The sequence below is a fragment of the Corticium candelabrum genome, chromosome 20 (assembly GCF_963422355.1).
Source record: "Corticium candelabrum chromosome 20, ooCorCand1.1, whole genome shotgun sequence".
In the NCBI taxonomy this organism is placed as follows: Eukaryota; Metazoa; Porifera; class Homoscleromorpha; order Homosclerophorida; family Plakinidae; genus Corticium; species Corticium candelabrum.
This window is the reverse complement of record NC_085104.1, coordinates 1,223,316-1,238,877: the sequence shown is the minus strand read 5'-3', so window position 1 is coordinate 1,238,877 and position 15,562 is coordinate 1,223,316. Positions and strand designations below refer to the sequence as shown.

At 41.8% G+C, this 15,562-nt stretch overlaps 4 protein-coding genes across 5 annotated transcripts in view; 2 read left to right on the top strand and 2 right to left on the bottom strand.

Annotated features, from left to right (window-relative positions):
• Positions 1-626: 626 nt before the first annotated feature.
• Positions 627-5,826, top strand: LOC134195989 (uncharacterized). Its single transcript, XM_062665068.1, has 4 exons — positions 627-777; positions 1,577-1,696; positions 3,408-3,587; positions 5,537-5,826. The coding sequence occupies exons 1-4, from the start codon at positions 661-663 to the stop codon at positions 5,666-5,668; spliced, it is 549 nt and encodes a 182-aa protein (XP_062521052.1). The 5' UTR covers positions 627-660; the 3' UTR covers positions 5,669-5,826.
• A 112-nt stretch (positions 5,827-5,938) lies between these two features.
• On the bottom strand, positions 5,939-11,365 carry LOC134195987 (14-3-3-like protein). Its single transcript, XM_062665066.1, has 5 exons — positions 10,931-11,365; positions 10,636-10,765; positions 6,446-6,609; positions 6,267-6,362; positions 5,939-6,096 (listed from the first exon to the last, which is right to left on the bottom strand). The coding sequence occupies exons 1-5, from the start codon at positions 11,231-11,233 to the stop codon at positions 6,028-6,030; spliced, it is 762 nt and encodes a 253-aa protein (XP_062521050.1). The 5' UTR covers positions 11,234-11,365; the 3' UTR covers positions 5,939-6,027.
• LOC134195988 (uncharacterized) lies at positions 6,627-8,588 on the top strand. The gene has a single exon (XM_062665067.1). The coding sequence runs from the start codon at positions 7,606-7,608 to the stop codon at positions 8,191-8,193; it is 588 nt and encodes a 195-aa protein (XP_062521051.1). The 5' UTR covers positions 6,627-7,605; the 3' UTR covers positions 8,194-8,588.
• A 2,470-nt stretch (positions 11,366-13,835) lies between the features above and the next one.
• The window catches only part of LOC134195850 (14-3-3 protein zeta/delta-like), a 3,420-nt gene continuing 1,693 nt past the window's right edge, over positions 13,836-15,562 (bottom strand). For both annotated transcript variants that reach the window (XM_062664936.1, XM_062664937.1), the window contains one exon: positions 13,836-14,129. In XM_062664936.1, the coding sequence (XP_062520920.1) occupies positions 14,067-14,129 (63 nt within the window). In that variant the 3' untranslated portion in view covers positions 13,836-14,066. The remainder of the gene's footprint in view (positions 14,130-15,562) is intronic.

The following is a 15,562-nucleotide window of genomic DNA, read 5'->3' as shown; positions in this document are numbered from 1 at the left end:
GGCTGGAGATCCACGCTGTCCGTCGTCTGTTGCTCAAATGACGCGTTTCTGGTCCCTGACTGGTTAGTATAGCCGGTATAGACTAAAAATGTATGTTGCTCCCCTGAATTCTACAATCGTGGCAGCCGAAAACACAGCAACTCTAGCCATGCTAATACCCTTGCCCCTAAGATGGCGACTTCCGGGATATCACGTGATTGTGACGTCGAACGCACTATCTCTATTACAACAGCTGCAGCGTTTCTTGCGATGGAGGTCTTCCCGAGTGAATTAGAAATCGAAGCTACGCCTGTAGTACGTAGACTGATCCTCGTAAATCCATCTCAGATGATTCAATAGCGGAAGCAGTAGCTGTTTGCTGTCCTCAATTCGTGATCGAAGCTGTGAAGTCGTTGCAGCACCTCTGCATACATGAAATGTCATCTGGCCCGAGGAGACGACGTTCTCGCATGTTTTCCAACTGGCAATGGCAAGTGAAAAAAATTTGCGCAAGTGAAGGGCTTTCCATTGATACCAATATCCGCCCGGAGGGCAACACCTTTTTGTTGCGCAGATGGCCACATTCCACCAGTCTCTCTAATGCGTGAATGCACTTTTTTTAGTTCCGCCCCTTTCGAAGGGGCGTGGCTGGCGAGGCGCTGCTCTGGATTGCGACACAAAATGGTTCTCGCGTGGTATATGGACGATTCCACTACCGATCAACGTCTTCCTCACATGTCGCCGGGAGCGCTTGTATCAATGGAGACTGTGGCCGCGTTGGGAGTGAACCACTGGAAGGTAAAAAGCTTGTCAGATGACGCTAACGGGACGTTACCTTTCCGGTAAACTTCCATTACAAACATATCATCTAAGCCTAGGTAGTCGTCTAAAGTTCATACACACTAACCTCACCTTCAGACGATTTTGAATAACTTTTAGCAGCGAGGTCTGTCATACAGACACGTTTGATGCAGTTGGTAAAGCAGTTGACTGCAGCTGGTCGAAGAAACCTTTACGTTTTTAGTAAAGTAGTTCGTAGAGAGTTGTTTTTTAGTATTACTTCATAGGTATGTGTTGCTTGTCTTGGGGCTTGGTGAGTGGGTTTGTACTGGATGGCTCTGATCTCGAGTCAAACAGAATTTGGAAAAGTGTAGGTATTAGACTAGGGAAGAGGACTAGGGTGTTATATCGTACATGGATTTTAAGAGTTGGTTGAGAGATGCAAAGTGTGTAGAAGACAGTTCACAGCTGTATGTCATCTGCACCCATTCTTGTGTATTCTAACATCACTTCTAGAGATCACCTTATGAGGCTTGTTTCACCATCCGACTTGTTATTTTAGTAGCCACTCTAACCAAATTATAGAGACAGTATCAAAGACAAACTGCATTCCTGTCCTTGTAGGCAGATGATAAAATCGATGTGATAATTGATTAATGCCCATGCTGAGATCACTTTCCAAGAAGGACCACACAAGCTTCCAGTAGGTAGTGTATGTAGTAGTAGGTGTTACAGTAAGTTAATTAGTTCTACCCCTTCCCGGAAATTAAGTTATTTAAGTGTTTATAGGGTCATGTGGTTTACTGTTACTTGTTAGGTGAATTTTGAGAGCTATGAAACGGATGGGGAGTTTCGTAAGTTGAGAGAAGATGAGGGATACACGTACATGGATGTTATTGAAATATCACCAAAGAAATTACCCAGTTATGATGAAAAAGTAAGTAAATAAATAAATAAATAAATAATTAATTAATGGACTTTTGGAAAGAGTAGATGACAGTTACATACATAGAATTAGATGGTTAGACAAGCACATATGCTGACTGTGAGACTGACAAGCAGAACACAGGTGACAGACTGGAAAACAGACAAACAGAGAGACTGACAGAGAGACTGACAGACAGACAGACGGACAGACACAAACAGACAGACAGACGGACAGACACAAACAGACAGACAGACGGACAGACACAAACAGACAGACTGACGGACAGACATCGTTACTCTGGAAATGAGAATAGACCAGACATAGTTGTGTATGACTCTGGGTGTAGCTATGACCTTGATGTAGCTATGGCTCATCCTTTCAGTCAAGACGCTTTAAAGCAGGCAGCTTTAGAGGAAGGTTTTGCTGCAGCAAGAAGGGAGGAAAGGAAGATGATCAAAAACGAAAAACAGCAACTTGCTGGCAATACATCAAGCCTCAATTTCACTCCTCTGGTATTTGAACATTTTGGAACTTGGGGATCAGAAGCTACCAACTATCTAAACAAACTAGCCAGAAGAAGAAGAGACATTGAAGGCTATACAAATGAAGCTGACTTTAGAGGTTTTTGGAGGAAAAAATTCTCAATAATATTACAATGATGTAACGCTAAAGTCATCCTCCACAAGCTGACACGTGTCTTCCCTGGAGAAGAAGATGAGAACATACACAATAGAGACTATCAAAGTAGTTTGCATTAAACTAAAGCTGAACTCAGTAGATTGCTTGTATTTAGTGTTAGAAATGTAACGTAGAGTTTGTGTTTCAATAAATGAAATTGACAGACAGACAGACAGACAGAGAGACAGACAGACAGACAGACAAAGACTGACAGACAAACAGACTGACTGACTGACTGACTGACTGACTGACTGACTGACAAAGATCATTTATTGAACATACAAGGCACTACGTACATGACTGACTGACTGACTGACTGACTGACTGACTGACAGACAGACAGACAGACAGACAGACAGACAGACTGACAGACAGACAGACTCTTATCCATCTTGTGACTTCAGTGTCTGGGATTATCGCAGCCTTACCTTGCCCTTGTGGCCTAGTGCGTCTTCTCCGGATTCTGTCGTCATCATTTCTTGGTCTTTGGATTCTGATGTTATCATTTCTTCTGACTTGCTTAACTTGTACTTAGCTGTAGAGTCTAGTCTTCTGTTTGTAGTTCTACTTGTTATGTATTTGTGTAATCTGTTGTTATAGTTATGACACTGTTACTTTAGTTTCACATGTAGTAGCTTTGATGTATAAAAATATATGATTATTTGACAGACAAACAGACAGACTGACAGACAGACAGACAGACAATTATTAATGTTGTTTACTGTACAGCCCTATATAGGGCTGGTTTCTGTAGAGTTTGGTAGAGATTTGGTTTGGTAGAGATTTTGTGCAATTGGGACAGTAGAGATGCTTAGTTGTGTTGAGTGCAGATTTCAATGTTGAAAATATATGTATTGGACAGACAGACTGACTGACAGACAAACAGACAGACAGGTAATTGATTTATGTTATTAACAATGAACTAATGTTAGATTCAAATACAGTGCTTGATGTGTAGCATGTGACTGTCAGTAATGAGTAATACAAAACACAATAACACAGTTTAGTATGGTTACATACTAACGAGCTCTTTGTGTGGTAGATCAAAATGTTTTATGAAGAGCATTTGCACGACGACGATGAGATTCGTCTCATTATTGGTGGAACCGGATACTTTGACGTGCGAGACAAAGCCGATCGTTGGATTCGAATCGAATGTTCACAGGGTGACATGATTTCTCTGCCAACTGGGATATACCACAGATTCACAACCGATTCAAAGGTCAGTAAAGATTAATTAATTAAATATTAATTCAATAATGATCTAGTGATGTCATGCAAGGTGTTCATGGTTTGGTCACCTAGAGAGATTAGTATTGTTGTTTTGCATGCATTTGTTTATCTGCCTGTATGTTTGTTTGTTTGATTGTTTGTTTGCTTGTTTGTTGTTGTCTCTGCCTGTATGTTTGTTTGTTTGTTTGTTTGCTTGTGTTTTTTGTTGTCTCTGCCTGTATGTTTGTTTGTTTGTTTGTTTGCTTGTGTTTTTTGTTGTCTCTGCCTGTATGTTTGTTTGTTTGTTTGTTTGTTTGTTGTCTCTGTCTGTGCATTTGTTTGTTTGTCTGTATGTTTGTTTGTCTGTTTGTTTGTTGTCTCTGTCTTTGCATTTGTTTGTTTGCTTGTGTTTTTTGTTGTCTCTGCCTGTATGTTTGTTTGTTTGTTTGTTTGTTTGTTGTCTCTGTCTGTGCATTTGTTTGTTTGTCTGTATGTTTGTTTGTCTGTTTGTTTGTTGTCTCTGTCTTTGCATTTGTTTGTTTGTTTGTTGTTTCTGTCTGTGCATTTGTTTGTTGGTCTGTATGTTTGTTTGTTTGTTGTGTCTGCCTGTTTGTTTGTTTGTTGTCTTTGTCTGTACATTTGTTTGTCTATCTGTCTGTCTGTTTGTTTGTTTGTTTGTTTGTTATCTCTACATTTGTTTGTGTATCTGTCTGTCTGTCTGTCTGTCTGTCTGTCTGTCTGTTTACCTGTCTGTATGTTTGTTAGTTTGTTGCCTATCTTTCTATACGTTTGTTTGTGTGTCTGTCTCTGTATTCTTGTTTGTTTGTTCATTTGTCTGTATGTTTGTTTGTTTGTCTGTTTGTACTTTGTTATTTGTATGTTTGTTTGTTTATCTGTCTGTACATTTGTTTATTAATTTTGTCTTAATCATTTGAACCAATATTAAGTGATTAAATAAATTAAATTTATTTAATCACTTGAACCAATATAAAGTTGGGTAGACCATGGCCCACCTGGCTCACCCCACTTCTCCGATCCTGAACACACATGATCGACCAACAGGAATACGTACTATTAGCCTCGAACTTCCAGACCAGAGAGCGCTCAAATTCTACTAAAATTATTTCGGAAGTACTTATCAAAAAGCGATGCTAAACGGTAGTCTAACAGCGTAGGATCATTTTACAGTTCAATAACGAGATTGAAAGATACCGTGCTTTTGCATTACACAAACATATCATTTGTAAATGCCATGAGATCTCACGAACGAAGAAGAGATGTCCACCGTATTTGCGGCGATATCTTGGTGGACGGCATGAAACCACGACTCTTTGATTCTTTGGCAGACTGCTAGCTAGTCTGACTGCTCGACTAGCGAGACTACCGCTCGTCCAGTTGTCAAAGGTGATGGTCTAGCGACGCTGCTGTGCATGTCCTGTCACCACAAGCTTGAAAAGATCAAAGAACTGAAGCTGAAACTAAAACTAATATGTGTGCGTACACCAGAGTCTTCATCACGGCTCTGGCGTGCATTTAGCCATCCAGGAGGTTTCACACGCATGTCATCAGCGTTAGTGCACTTAGCATAACCAATTATTGCTAAATCAATCAGAATTTACAACCGACATTCCGGTTTTAAGATCGTGATTGGCTTAGAAGGCTATTGCACGCGCTCTCTGGTCTGGAAGTTTGAGGCTAGAATACGATGGTACAGTCTGATGATGTAGAGCACCAGGCACAATGATCATGCACGAGAAATGAGAACAAAAAATTAACATTTGATGCAAAGCGGCCTAAGAATGTTGATGTATTTGTCTGTTTTGTGTTTGTCCGTCTTCCGTTATTCGTCGTGCCTAGTGTTGGCAGGTGGGTAGATATGTGGACGGATTGAACTCGATTGTTCTGAGTTGTTTGGCAAGAGAGATAGAAAGCATTAATATTTATTATCTCTATATATAGAACTATGTCAAAGCGGTTCGTCTGTTTAAAGGCAATCCGGTGTGGACACCGATTAATCGCAGCGAAGAGACTGATTCTCATCGTGCTCGACAGAATTACATTGAATCTTTTAGTCTAGTTGGTTGCACGTGAAAGACGGAGATGACTTCAGTGTGTGTGTGTGTGTGTGTGTGTGTGTGTGTGTGTGTGTGTGTGTGTGTGTGTGTGTGTGTGTGTGTGTGTGTGTGTGTGTGTGTGTGTGTGTCACAAAGACTTACAGACAATAGATGGTGTGCATTAGAAGTTACCAATATGGTACAATACTATGTCACGTGCTCCACATGTGCATCAGAATGAAAGGGTGATTTCCATAACAATTACGCAAAGCCTTACATACTCAACTACATTAGTCTCCTTTTTAGCCAGAAAAACAAGTAACAGCGTCACTAGAAGGCCACAATGCAAAACTCATTACAAGTCTTGTTGCAAGCAGAATGCCACAGTAATTAATACTAGTTTTTGTTTTCTTGATCTCCTTCAGCATTCTCTTCATTTTGATCGTCTGCTCCATATGCCCACTCCTAATAGTATTAGAGGAAGAGGATGTGCCATACAAATGAACATACAGTATGGGCACACACACGGATGGACACACACACATGGATGGACACACACACACACACACACACACACACACACACACACACACACACACACACACACACACACACACACACACACACACACTTACTATCATATAGTCTCTAAGTATCCTTATGATGAGAGTGCTATCTTTGTACGATTTCTCATCAAGACTTCCCAACTCTTCTACAGCATCACAAAAAGCCTACAAATCAAGCAGACACAACGACACACGTAGAACACCCACAAGACTTAGCAGATTTTTTAAATTCTCTATTATGAGTTTACCCTTTCTGCCACATTGTATGCATTTTCTTGATTATGGAGCACGTCATAGTAAAAGATCGAGAAATTGAGAGCCAATCCAAGTCGTGTGGGATCAGTAGGAAGCAAATCATAGTTAGCAGCTGCAAATGCAATCCAATAAGCTTTCTCCGATTGCTCCAGTGCATCTGAACTCATAGAAATTGACATTTTAAAATATGCAAAATGAATTTCTGAACGAGTGGTGTTGTTGAGAGGGTCACGAGGGGTCTGGACCGTACAAAACGGTTGGGGTGTGGTGCATGGATTATCCAACAGTCAGTTCTTTTTATCATGAATTTTGAAGTTAATGATACGTACATGATAGTACACCATAGTACTACATCATAGTACTACATGTACATCATAGTACTACATCATAGTACTACATGTACATCATAGTACATCATAGTATTATATCATAGTACTACATAATAGTACTACATGTACATCATAGTACTACATCATAGTACTACATCATAGCACTACATCATAGTACACTACATGTACATCACAGTACTACGTATACATCATAGTACTACATCATAGTACTACATCATAGCACTACATGCTGAATAAAACTACTACTACTACATCATAGTAATACATCATAGTACTATATGTACATCATAGCACTACATCATAGTACACTACATGTACATCATAGTACTACATCATAGTACTATATGTACATCATAGCACTACATCATAGTACACTACATGTACATCATAGTACTACATCATAGTACTATGACAGGCCTCTAAAATGTCATGACATGGATTTAATCAACAGTGAGGCTTGCCTCACTAAGTAGATTGTGACGTTGACTTAAGTGGGTTTGTTTAATTGAATGGATTGATATAGTGTTGTGTTGAGTGCTGTTGTAGTGGCTTTTGTAGTATGGGCATGACCGGTGGATGCTTTTGCTGAGTAATATACTACTACTACTACTACTACTACTACTACTACTATATGTACATCATAGCACTACATCATAGTACACTACATGTACATCATAGTACTACATCATAGTACTATATCATAGTACTACAATCAACACATATAGGGAAGCAATCTCACTGTTTGTGATATGAGGAGATACTGTTTTCTCTGTTGAAGGACAACACAGGGTGATCCTCTGGCAATGTCAATGTATGCTTTAGGAATCTTGCCACTTATAAATCAGCTCCATGGACTTTGCAAACAGGTATGGTTTGCAGATGATGCAACCGGTGCAGGGAAGCTGAGTGCTGTACGAGAGTGGTGGAATGCTATTGTTGAATATGGTCCAAATTATGGATACCATCCTAATGCAACCAAGACGTGGTTAATTGTCAAAGAGTGTCAGTTCGAAAATGGACGGCAGGCATTCATGGGTACCAATGTGCAAATTACAACAAGAGGAAAACGTCATCTTGGTGCTGCTTTGGGTAACACGTCTTTTGTCAATCAATATGTTGGTGAAAAAGTCCAAGATTGGATCCAACAAATTGAATGCCTTTCTAACATTGCTAAAACACAGCCTCATGTTGTCTACTCAGCCTTCACGAGAGGATTAGTTCATCGGTGGTCTTATTTACTACAAACTGTCCCTGACATTGCGTCGCTCATTAAACCACTAGAGGATGCGATTCGTCATAAATTTCTTCCATCCCTGACGGGTCAAAATGTTTTCGGTCCTGAGATGAGAGATACCCTGCCCTGTCTTTGCCATGCAGTCTTGGTGGGCTGAACATTCATGACCCCATGAAAATGTCAGACCTTCATTTCTGTGCCTCGCAACATATCACAGCACAGCTTGCAGCGTTGATTGTTGCCCAAGAACAGCGCTATACTGTGTCTACAGTTGAGACCAAAAGAAAGAAATCTGAAATGAAATCCAACAAGTAAACCTTCCAGCGTCAGTTGTTGGAATCACTGCAAGAGAAAGGGTCATCAACTTTAAAGCGTGGTGTTGAGTTGGCTTCAGAGACAGGACATCCAGGTGGCTCACCGTTCAACGCATTGCAGAACATGGTTTCCATCTTTCGAAAGGGGACTTCTGGGATGCCCTGTGCCTCAGATATCATTGGCCATTGCCTAATGTCCCTTCACATTTTGAGTGTGGACAACGTTTTAGCATTGATCATTCAATGATCTGCAAAAAAGGTGGCTTCCCTACTGTGAGGCATAATGAAGTGAGAGACACAACAGCTGATTTACTCAAGGAAATTTGCCATAATGTTGACATCGAACCAGCCTTGCAACCCTTGTCAGGTGAAACATTCAGATATGCAACCGCCAAAGTTGAGTCAGAGTCTAGGGTTGATATCTCTGCCAGAGGAGTTTGGAGAACTGGTGACAGAGCATTTTTTTGATGTAAGGGTTTTCTATCCTAATGCTCGCTCCAACTTCAAACACTCTAATCTGAAGTCAGTGTTTACTGTTCAAGAGAATGAGAAGAAGCGTGCTTATGTTGACCGCATATGTGAAGTTGAGCATGGATCATTCACTCCACTGGTTTTTAGTTCCACAGGAAGCACAGGCCCTGAAGCCACAACCTTTTACAAGCGACTGGCAAGCCTTCTTGCTGAAAAATATAGAGAGAACTACAGCAAAATGATGCAACTGATTCGATGCCGTCTGAGCTTTGTCTTGCTTCGATCGTCTATTCTTTGCATTCGTGGTACTAGATCTTATATATATAAACCTGTCAAAATTGACTTATTAAGACTTGTTGAGAGTGAGGCCCACCTAAATGAATTGGTGGCGGTCATGGTTAATATGGTTAGTGTGTTGTCATTGTTTGTTTGTTTTGTTGCATTTGGGTGTTTTTTCATGTTTTAGAAATAAACTACCATTACTAGTATTTAGGTTGTTGAAATGTATCGTACTATGATTTATTCAAATATACTACTACTACTACATGTACATCATAGCACTACATCACAGAACATCATAGTACTACATCATAGTACTACATCATAGTACTATACATCATAGTACTACATGTACATCATAGCACTACATCACATTACATCATAGTACTACATCATAGTACTACATCACAGTACATCATAGTACTACATCATAGTACTACATGTACATCATAGTACTACATGTACATCATAGCACTACATCACATTACATCATAGCACTACATCACATTACATCATAGTACTACATCATAGTACTACATCACAGTACATCATAGTACTACATCATAGTGTACTACATCATAGTACTACATGTACATCATAGTACTACATCACAGTACATGATAGTGACTTGTATGAGCAGCTCAACAGTGATATCTGGAAACTATACAGTAGAAGACATAAGAGCATGTGCAATGGTCAAGCATGCAGTCCAAATCACTCTGTGGTGTGTCTGATTTCAGTCTAAATCATGCCATGGACCTGTTAACATGCACTCTCCCCCCAACCATGCACAGAAGGCCGGCGACACTGCTGTCTGTACTATCAGTTACCAAGAGCGTGTACCTGGGGCATTTTATGGGTCAGTTCTTTTCGTGCTCTAGTGGACCTCCTAGTCAGTTCAACATGCTCTATGTCTATTGGAAGACATTTGTGCATAGTATCTAAATATTTGTAATAGATGATGTACACTGCACATGTCAAGCGTCTTCGGGTCTAAATCTGCATCTTGAATGTGGGACCCATACAGTCCAGCACTTCAGCAGCTACAGCTGCTGTATACAGTTGGTGCAAATATTGCATGCACATTCAGCAGAGGCGGATCCAGGATGGGCACTGCGGGCACCTTTCCCCCTTCAGTAGAGATTATATTGCCATATGAAACGTTGAGAAATTGCTGCTGCCAGACATTACATTGCAAGACGACTTTGAGTGTTGACAGTGATGAATAGGACAAATCTAGGTGGTTGGGTATACAAGTACTGTAATTGTTGTTTGATACAACGAGACAGCTAAAGTTTTAATAATGAACCGTAGAGTGTCTCTATATTACATTTTCTATTGTACTTTGAAAATATCTAGACTATTAGTTTGTGTCTCCAGTATAAGCATCTCTGGATCCGCCCTTGACTGATTGCATGGTCGTATACATGCAGAGGTATACTGTATACAAGTAGAGCTCCGACTGAAGTGGGTCGGTTCATTCTCACCCCAACCCTCCATCCCCCTAAGTACGCGCTTGAATGTATAGTACTCACAGTCTTTGATATCACACTCGTCCGTGGAAGTCTCAGCCCAATAGCGGTAGTAATCTCCTTTCATCTTTAGATAGAATATCGTAGACTCGGCCTGCTGACACCCTGGAATCAGGTTTTCTTCAAGAAGAGCCTAGAGAGTGGCAACTACTTTTAGTCATGACAGAAATTTAATGCATACATGGGGCCAGTCTAGCTCCGAGGCCACATTCCTACACACACACACACACACACACACACACACACACACACACACACACACACACACACACACACACACACACACACACATTCCCACCAGCATGCCCTTGCATATTTCCATTATCTCTGTCGCAATCTCTTCCCAATAGTCCATCGCCACTTCCGAATCTCTTCCGTATTTACGTGTGATGAGCATATCGACGACTTTCCAAGACGCACGGCGCGCGCCGACCGCGTTTTTGTACGCGACGCTGAGTAGATCTCGTTCCTCACGCGACAACTCGTCTCCCTTCCCTTTCATCTGTACGACCCCATTCATAGCGGATACCATATCGTCATACCTCTCGGCCTGTTCGGCCAGTTTAGCTACTTCAATGAACGTCTCTATGGTTGTCATCATCTCTGTCTTTCTCCAAACGGATGAGGGTCGAGGATTGGGTGAGAGTGTTGACTGGGAAGGCGTGGAAAGCAGTAATACCGGTCGGTAAGAGTAAAAGGATGCAGGCAACAGTCGAGAGCTCGTGCGGTAACTTGAAATATTACACTCAAAACGTGTTAATTAATTAATTAAATACGTAATCTATAGAATCAGAGCTCTCTGTCTGTCTGTCTGTCTCTCGGTCTGTTTGTCTGTCTGTCTGTTTGTCTGTCTGTCTGTTTGTCTGTCTGTCTGTCTATGTGTCTGTCTGTTTGTCCGTCTGTTTGTCTGTCTGTCTGTCTATCTGTCTGTCTGTCTATCTGTCTGTCTGTCTATCTGTCTGTCAATACATATATTTTCAAAGAACAACACTATTACATTCTAGTCTGGCCCAAACGGCCGACGCCATAATTTAACTATGTGCGAATGAACAGTCAACTGTAAAGATATTAGAATGCCCCAGCCTTGCTAACTTTCTGCTAATGACGCTAGCATTACATCTTTGCAAAGCTACCGACATGCATCTACGCCAGAATGTCTTAAAATCACGACTGTTCTTTCTTAATTTCCGTCTTCGTCTATAGACTGAAGTGACAGCCGGTGCAGGAATTGAGCTGCCTCTGAGCCCCAACGTCCAAAGTGTTCGAACACTAATGGGATGCAGTTGGAGGGGAGGCCCCATACATCACTTTCTCTAGCATATTTCTCTGATTTCTTGACCTCACGGGTAGCTGCGGCCACACCGTCCTCCTGAGCTGCTCGAGAGATCACATGTAGTGCCCATGGGTGGGCCACCGAGATGTCCAGCTCAATGTCACAACCCTGTTGAGCGTCAAAGACAATGATGTCGGGGCGGTCGTCACTATTAACATAAAGATTCCTCGGTTCTAGCTGATGGGTCATCTTCAAATGCTGTAGACAGTCGCTCCAAACACTAGTCAATGTCTCGTGAGTCCATATTGGCCCACCGCCGGTCTTACATGTGAGAAGGTGATAGCCGTCTTTATCAATGTCTTTGCCGCATTCGCATAGAGGGACAACAGAGCCGAGGGGCATTTCAAGACCCAACCTCATGCGCATTGCTAAGCGAAAATCGCTGGGTTTTAATGCAAGCTTCGTAGAAGAAGGTATTGAGTCAAGCCATGCGCTTGCTCCAAGTCCCTGTAGCGACCTGAACCAATCAGCTGAGCGCTGAGACAGTGGATTTGAGAGAATAGAGGACACAATTTGTTCCGTTTTCTGTCTGTTTGTCTGTTTGTCTGTCTGTCTGTCTGTCAGTCTGTCATATAATATATTTTCATACATGACTACTATTACAAACTATGTTCATGGCTAACAAGCTGTGCTACTGCTTTAAAGCCTTTTCTGTCTGTCTGTCTGTCTGTCTGTCTGTCTATCTGTCTGTCTCTTTGTCTGTCTGTCTATCTATTTGTTTTTCTGTCTGCCTGTCTGTCTGTCTGTCTGTCTGTCTGTCTGTCTGTTTGTCTGTCTGTCTGTCTGTCTGTCTGTCTGTCTGTCTGTCTATCTGTATGCGCGCGTGTGCATGTACTTCGCGCGTGTGTGTGTTGGCGCATATTTCCAAAACCGCGGGTCGTACCTCCACCAAATTTCGCTCACGCACGTTGATTAGATCACTATAGACAGTGAAGGTGTCGTTGCGTTCTAAACTTTTCTTGGTAGGACGCGATTTTTAGCCGATCCAATCCGCCTCCTTTTGCGCTCGAATTTCTCTAGAATGGCGCATCGTAGCTCCATCGAATCTGAAATGCTCACTTCTGACGTCGGACGATACACATGAAGCATGTCGTTTATTACCAGCGACGTGAGTACAACTATTTTTCCCCCAAATATATCCGGGTCCTTCGAAAATATTGCCCACCTTAGTTTCCTTGTGTGGGCGCGACGCATCGAATAGCTGCACGTACACGCACACACGCACGCACACACACACACACACACACACCACACACACACACACCACACACACACACACACACACACACACACACACACACACACACACACACACACACACACACACACACACACACACACACACACACAAGAAAACCAGTAAACAGTGTACATCTGCATACTCTGTTGACCAAAGCATGTGGACAAAGTATCAGATTGGTCACATGTGGCCTAGTTAATATGCGCCATGCAATTTGGTGGTGCAGCCAGCTACAGGCTTGACAAGATCTCACTTCATCACCAACTGATTACATATTGTACTCACTCTGTGTTGCAGTGCATGAGCAATCGATTGCCTGATTGCCTGCTTTACCATAGTATAAGAAAACGTGATGCTTTTGTATACGTAGTTATACTGAGTGTGAGTTTGCATGTACTGTATGAGAAAAAAAGCAATAATTATGTAATTTGTTCGGTCCCAGTCTGCAAGACTGGTCACCAGTGGTGAGTGATACCATCAGACAAGCCATGGCCAGAGCAGTTACATTCAACAAGTGAGAGGTGTGTGACATGCATGGTGTGGTGTGTGTGTGACATCCTTTGCTGTCGTTGTGGCTGTAACAAGGCAACCAAGCTTTCTAAAGTGGTCTAACAAAGATGTGTGGACAAATCTAGATATATGACCTGCCAGGAGAGTCTTTAGTGATATTCTGACCACACGACAATGCCACTAGGATTGTCAAATGCCAAAGTACAACATAACAACAAGCAAAGCTACAGCAACACATAAACTACATTGGTCTCCTCCTCAGCCTGTGAAACAAGTAACAGAGCCACTAGAAGGCCACCATGCAAAACTCATTACAAGTCTTGTTGCAAGCAGAATGCCACAGTAATTATATCAGTTTCCGCCTTCTTGATCTCCTTCAGCGCCCTCTTCGTTTTGAGCATCTGCTGTCCACAGCTAAATAGCACAAACGGAAGAGGAAGTAAACATGACTATGCACAACAAGTGAACATATGGTCGAATGTAAAGTTAAAGTTGTAATTAAAACACGATTATCTTTCAGTATTTTAAGAATTTCTCCCATTGTAACTGATTAAAGAAAAGAGGCAACTAAAAAAGAGACAACTAAAAGTGATAAAAACAAGAGAGAACACGTGCCCTGCTTACAGATAATCCAACAACGTACACTAATGTCTTGGTTATCCGGGCACTGTCCGTAACTGGGAAATATCCATATCTGGCAACTGATCTTTTCTCGACCTTTTCAAATGTCTCCAACAGTTGACTTCGGCAGTTCAAAATCTCAGCTACACGACGTTAAGATTTCCCTTTCTCAATTTCTCTTATTACTTCTATCTGTTTCTCAAGTGTAAGGACAGACCAGACCACCTCCGCTATATACTGGTCGCCATTTTCTGTGGATACCAAATCGCTCATGTGCATTCATGTAAAAAAGTCTTTTTGCACGTGGTTGCTGGGACTGCCTGGTAGATCAAGGTAGTCTCCCGTAGCCAGACCCTTTCGCAAAAACAGGATCTGGTGCAGTTGCTTTGAAGTCGTCGTGTTGCCGCTTGAACGATAAACGGACAACTAAAGACTGGATGAACATGGCACTACTCGGTACTTACTTACACAGTACTCAGGGTGTCAACAACAGTGAGCAAGAATCGAAAGTCTTCACACTGGAATGTCCATTGTTTCTATGGCCACGGACTATGCAGTGAGCACGTTCAGCATGTCTCTGGGTTGACCTTTAGCTAGCTAGCACGAGACGACAAACCATGAGCATAAGAACACACACAATAGCCGGCAAACAGGGAACTGATCAACACTAGCTACGTCTACAGCTGTCATTGACACCCCGAGTGCTGTGCACATACACATAGAAGTTACACATTCACAGAGACATGACTGCGTTGCTTACATGACAACATAATTCACAAGAAGACCAAGAGAAGGAAATTCCAGCCAGTGTAGATAAGAGATAAGTAACCACTACGTACTGAGTAGTGCCATGCTCATCTGGTCTTTAGTTTATTGTACAAGGGGCAACAAGACTACAAAGCAACCACGCCAGACCCTAGTTTCGCAGAAGTATGATGCGGGGAAAAGGGTCTGGCTACGCGAGACTAAGATCGAGGTGCCCGGAACTTCAAGGGCTGGATAACTGAGGTATTAGTGTAGTAATGTACCGTTCACTACTTGATATTGATCTGACCAACTACCTTGACAAATTGTTTTTTAATTGTAAGGTCGTATGTATACATAAATGTGTTTACCACACACAATCAGTAATGTAGCCTCGAATTTCCAGACCAGAGAGCATGCGAAGCGTGCAAACTCTAGTCTGGACCAAGTAGGTACTAAAATGATTTCGGAAATAGCCTTCT

Bases quoted from the DNA above. Each gene is read 5' to 3' on its own strand.
- LOC134195987 (XM_062665066.1), bottom strand. From the start codon at position 11,233: ATGATGACAACCATAGAGACGTTCATTGAAGTAGCTAAACTGGCCGAA. The intron at 10,766-10,930 runs GTGGGAATGTGT...GCCACTCTCTAG, and splicing joins AAATATGCAAGGGCATGCTG to GCTCTTCTTGAAGAAAACCT. The intron at 6,097-6,266 runs GTAAGTGTGTGT...TAATACTATTAG, and splicing joins TACTTAGAGACTATATGATA to GAGTGGGCATATGGAGCAGA.
- LOC134195988 (XM_062665067.1), top strand. From the start codon at position 7,606: ATGTCAATGTATGCTTTAGGAATCTTGCCACTTATAAATCAGCTCCAT.
- LOC134195989 (XM_062665068.1), top strand. From the start codon at position 661: ATGGTTCTCGCGTGGTATATGGACGATTCCACTACCGATCAACGTCTT. The intron at 778-1,576 runs GTAAAAAGCTTG...GTTACTTGTTAG, and splicing joins TGGGAGTGAACCACTGGAAG to GTGAATTTTGAGAGCTATGA. The intron at 3,588-5,536 runs GTCAGTAAAGAT...CTCTATATATAG, and splicing joins GATTCACAACCGATTCAAAG to AACTATGTCAAAGCGGTTCG.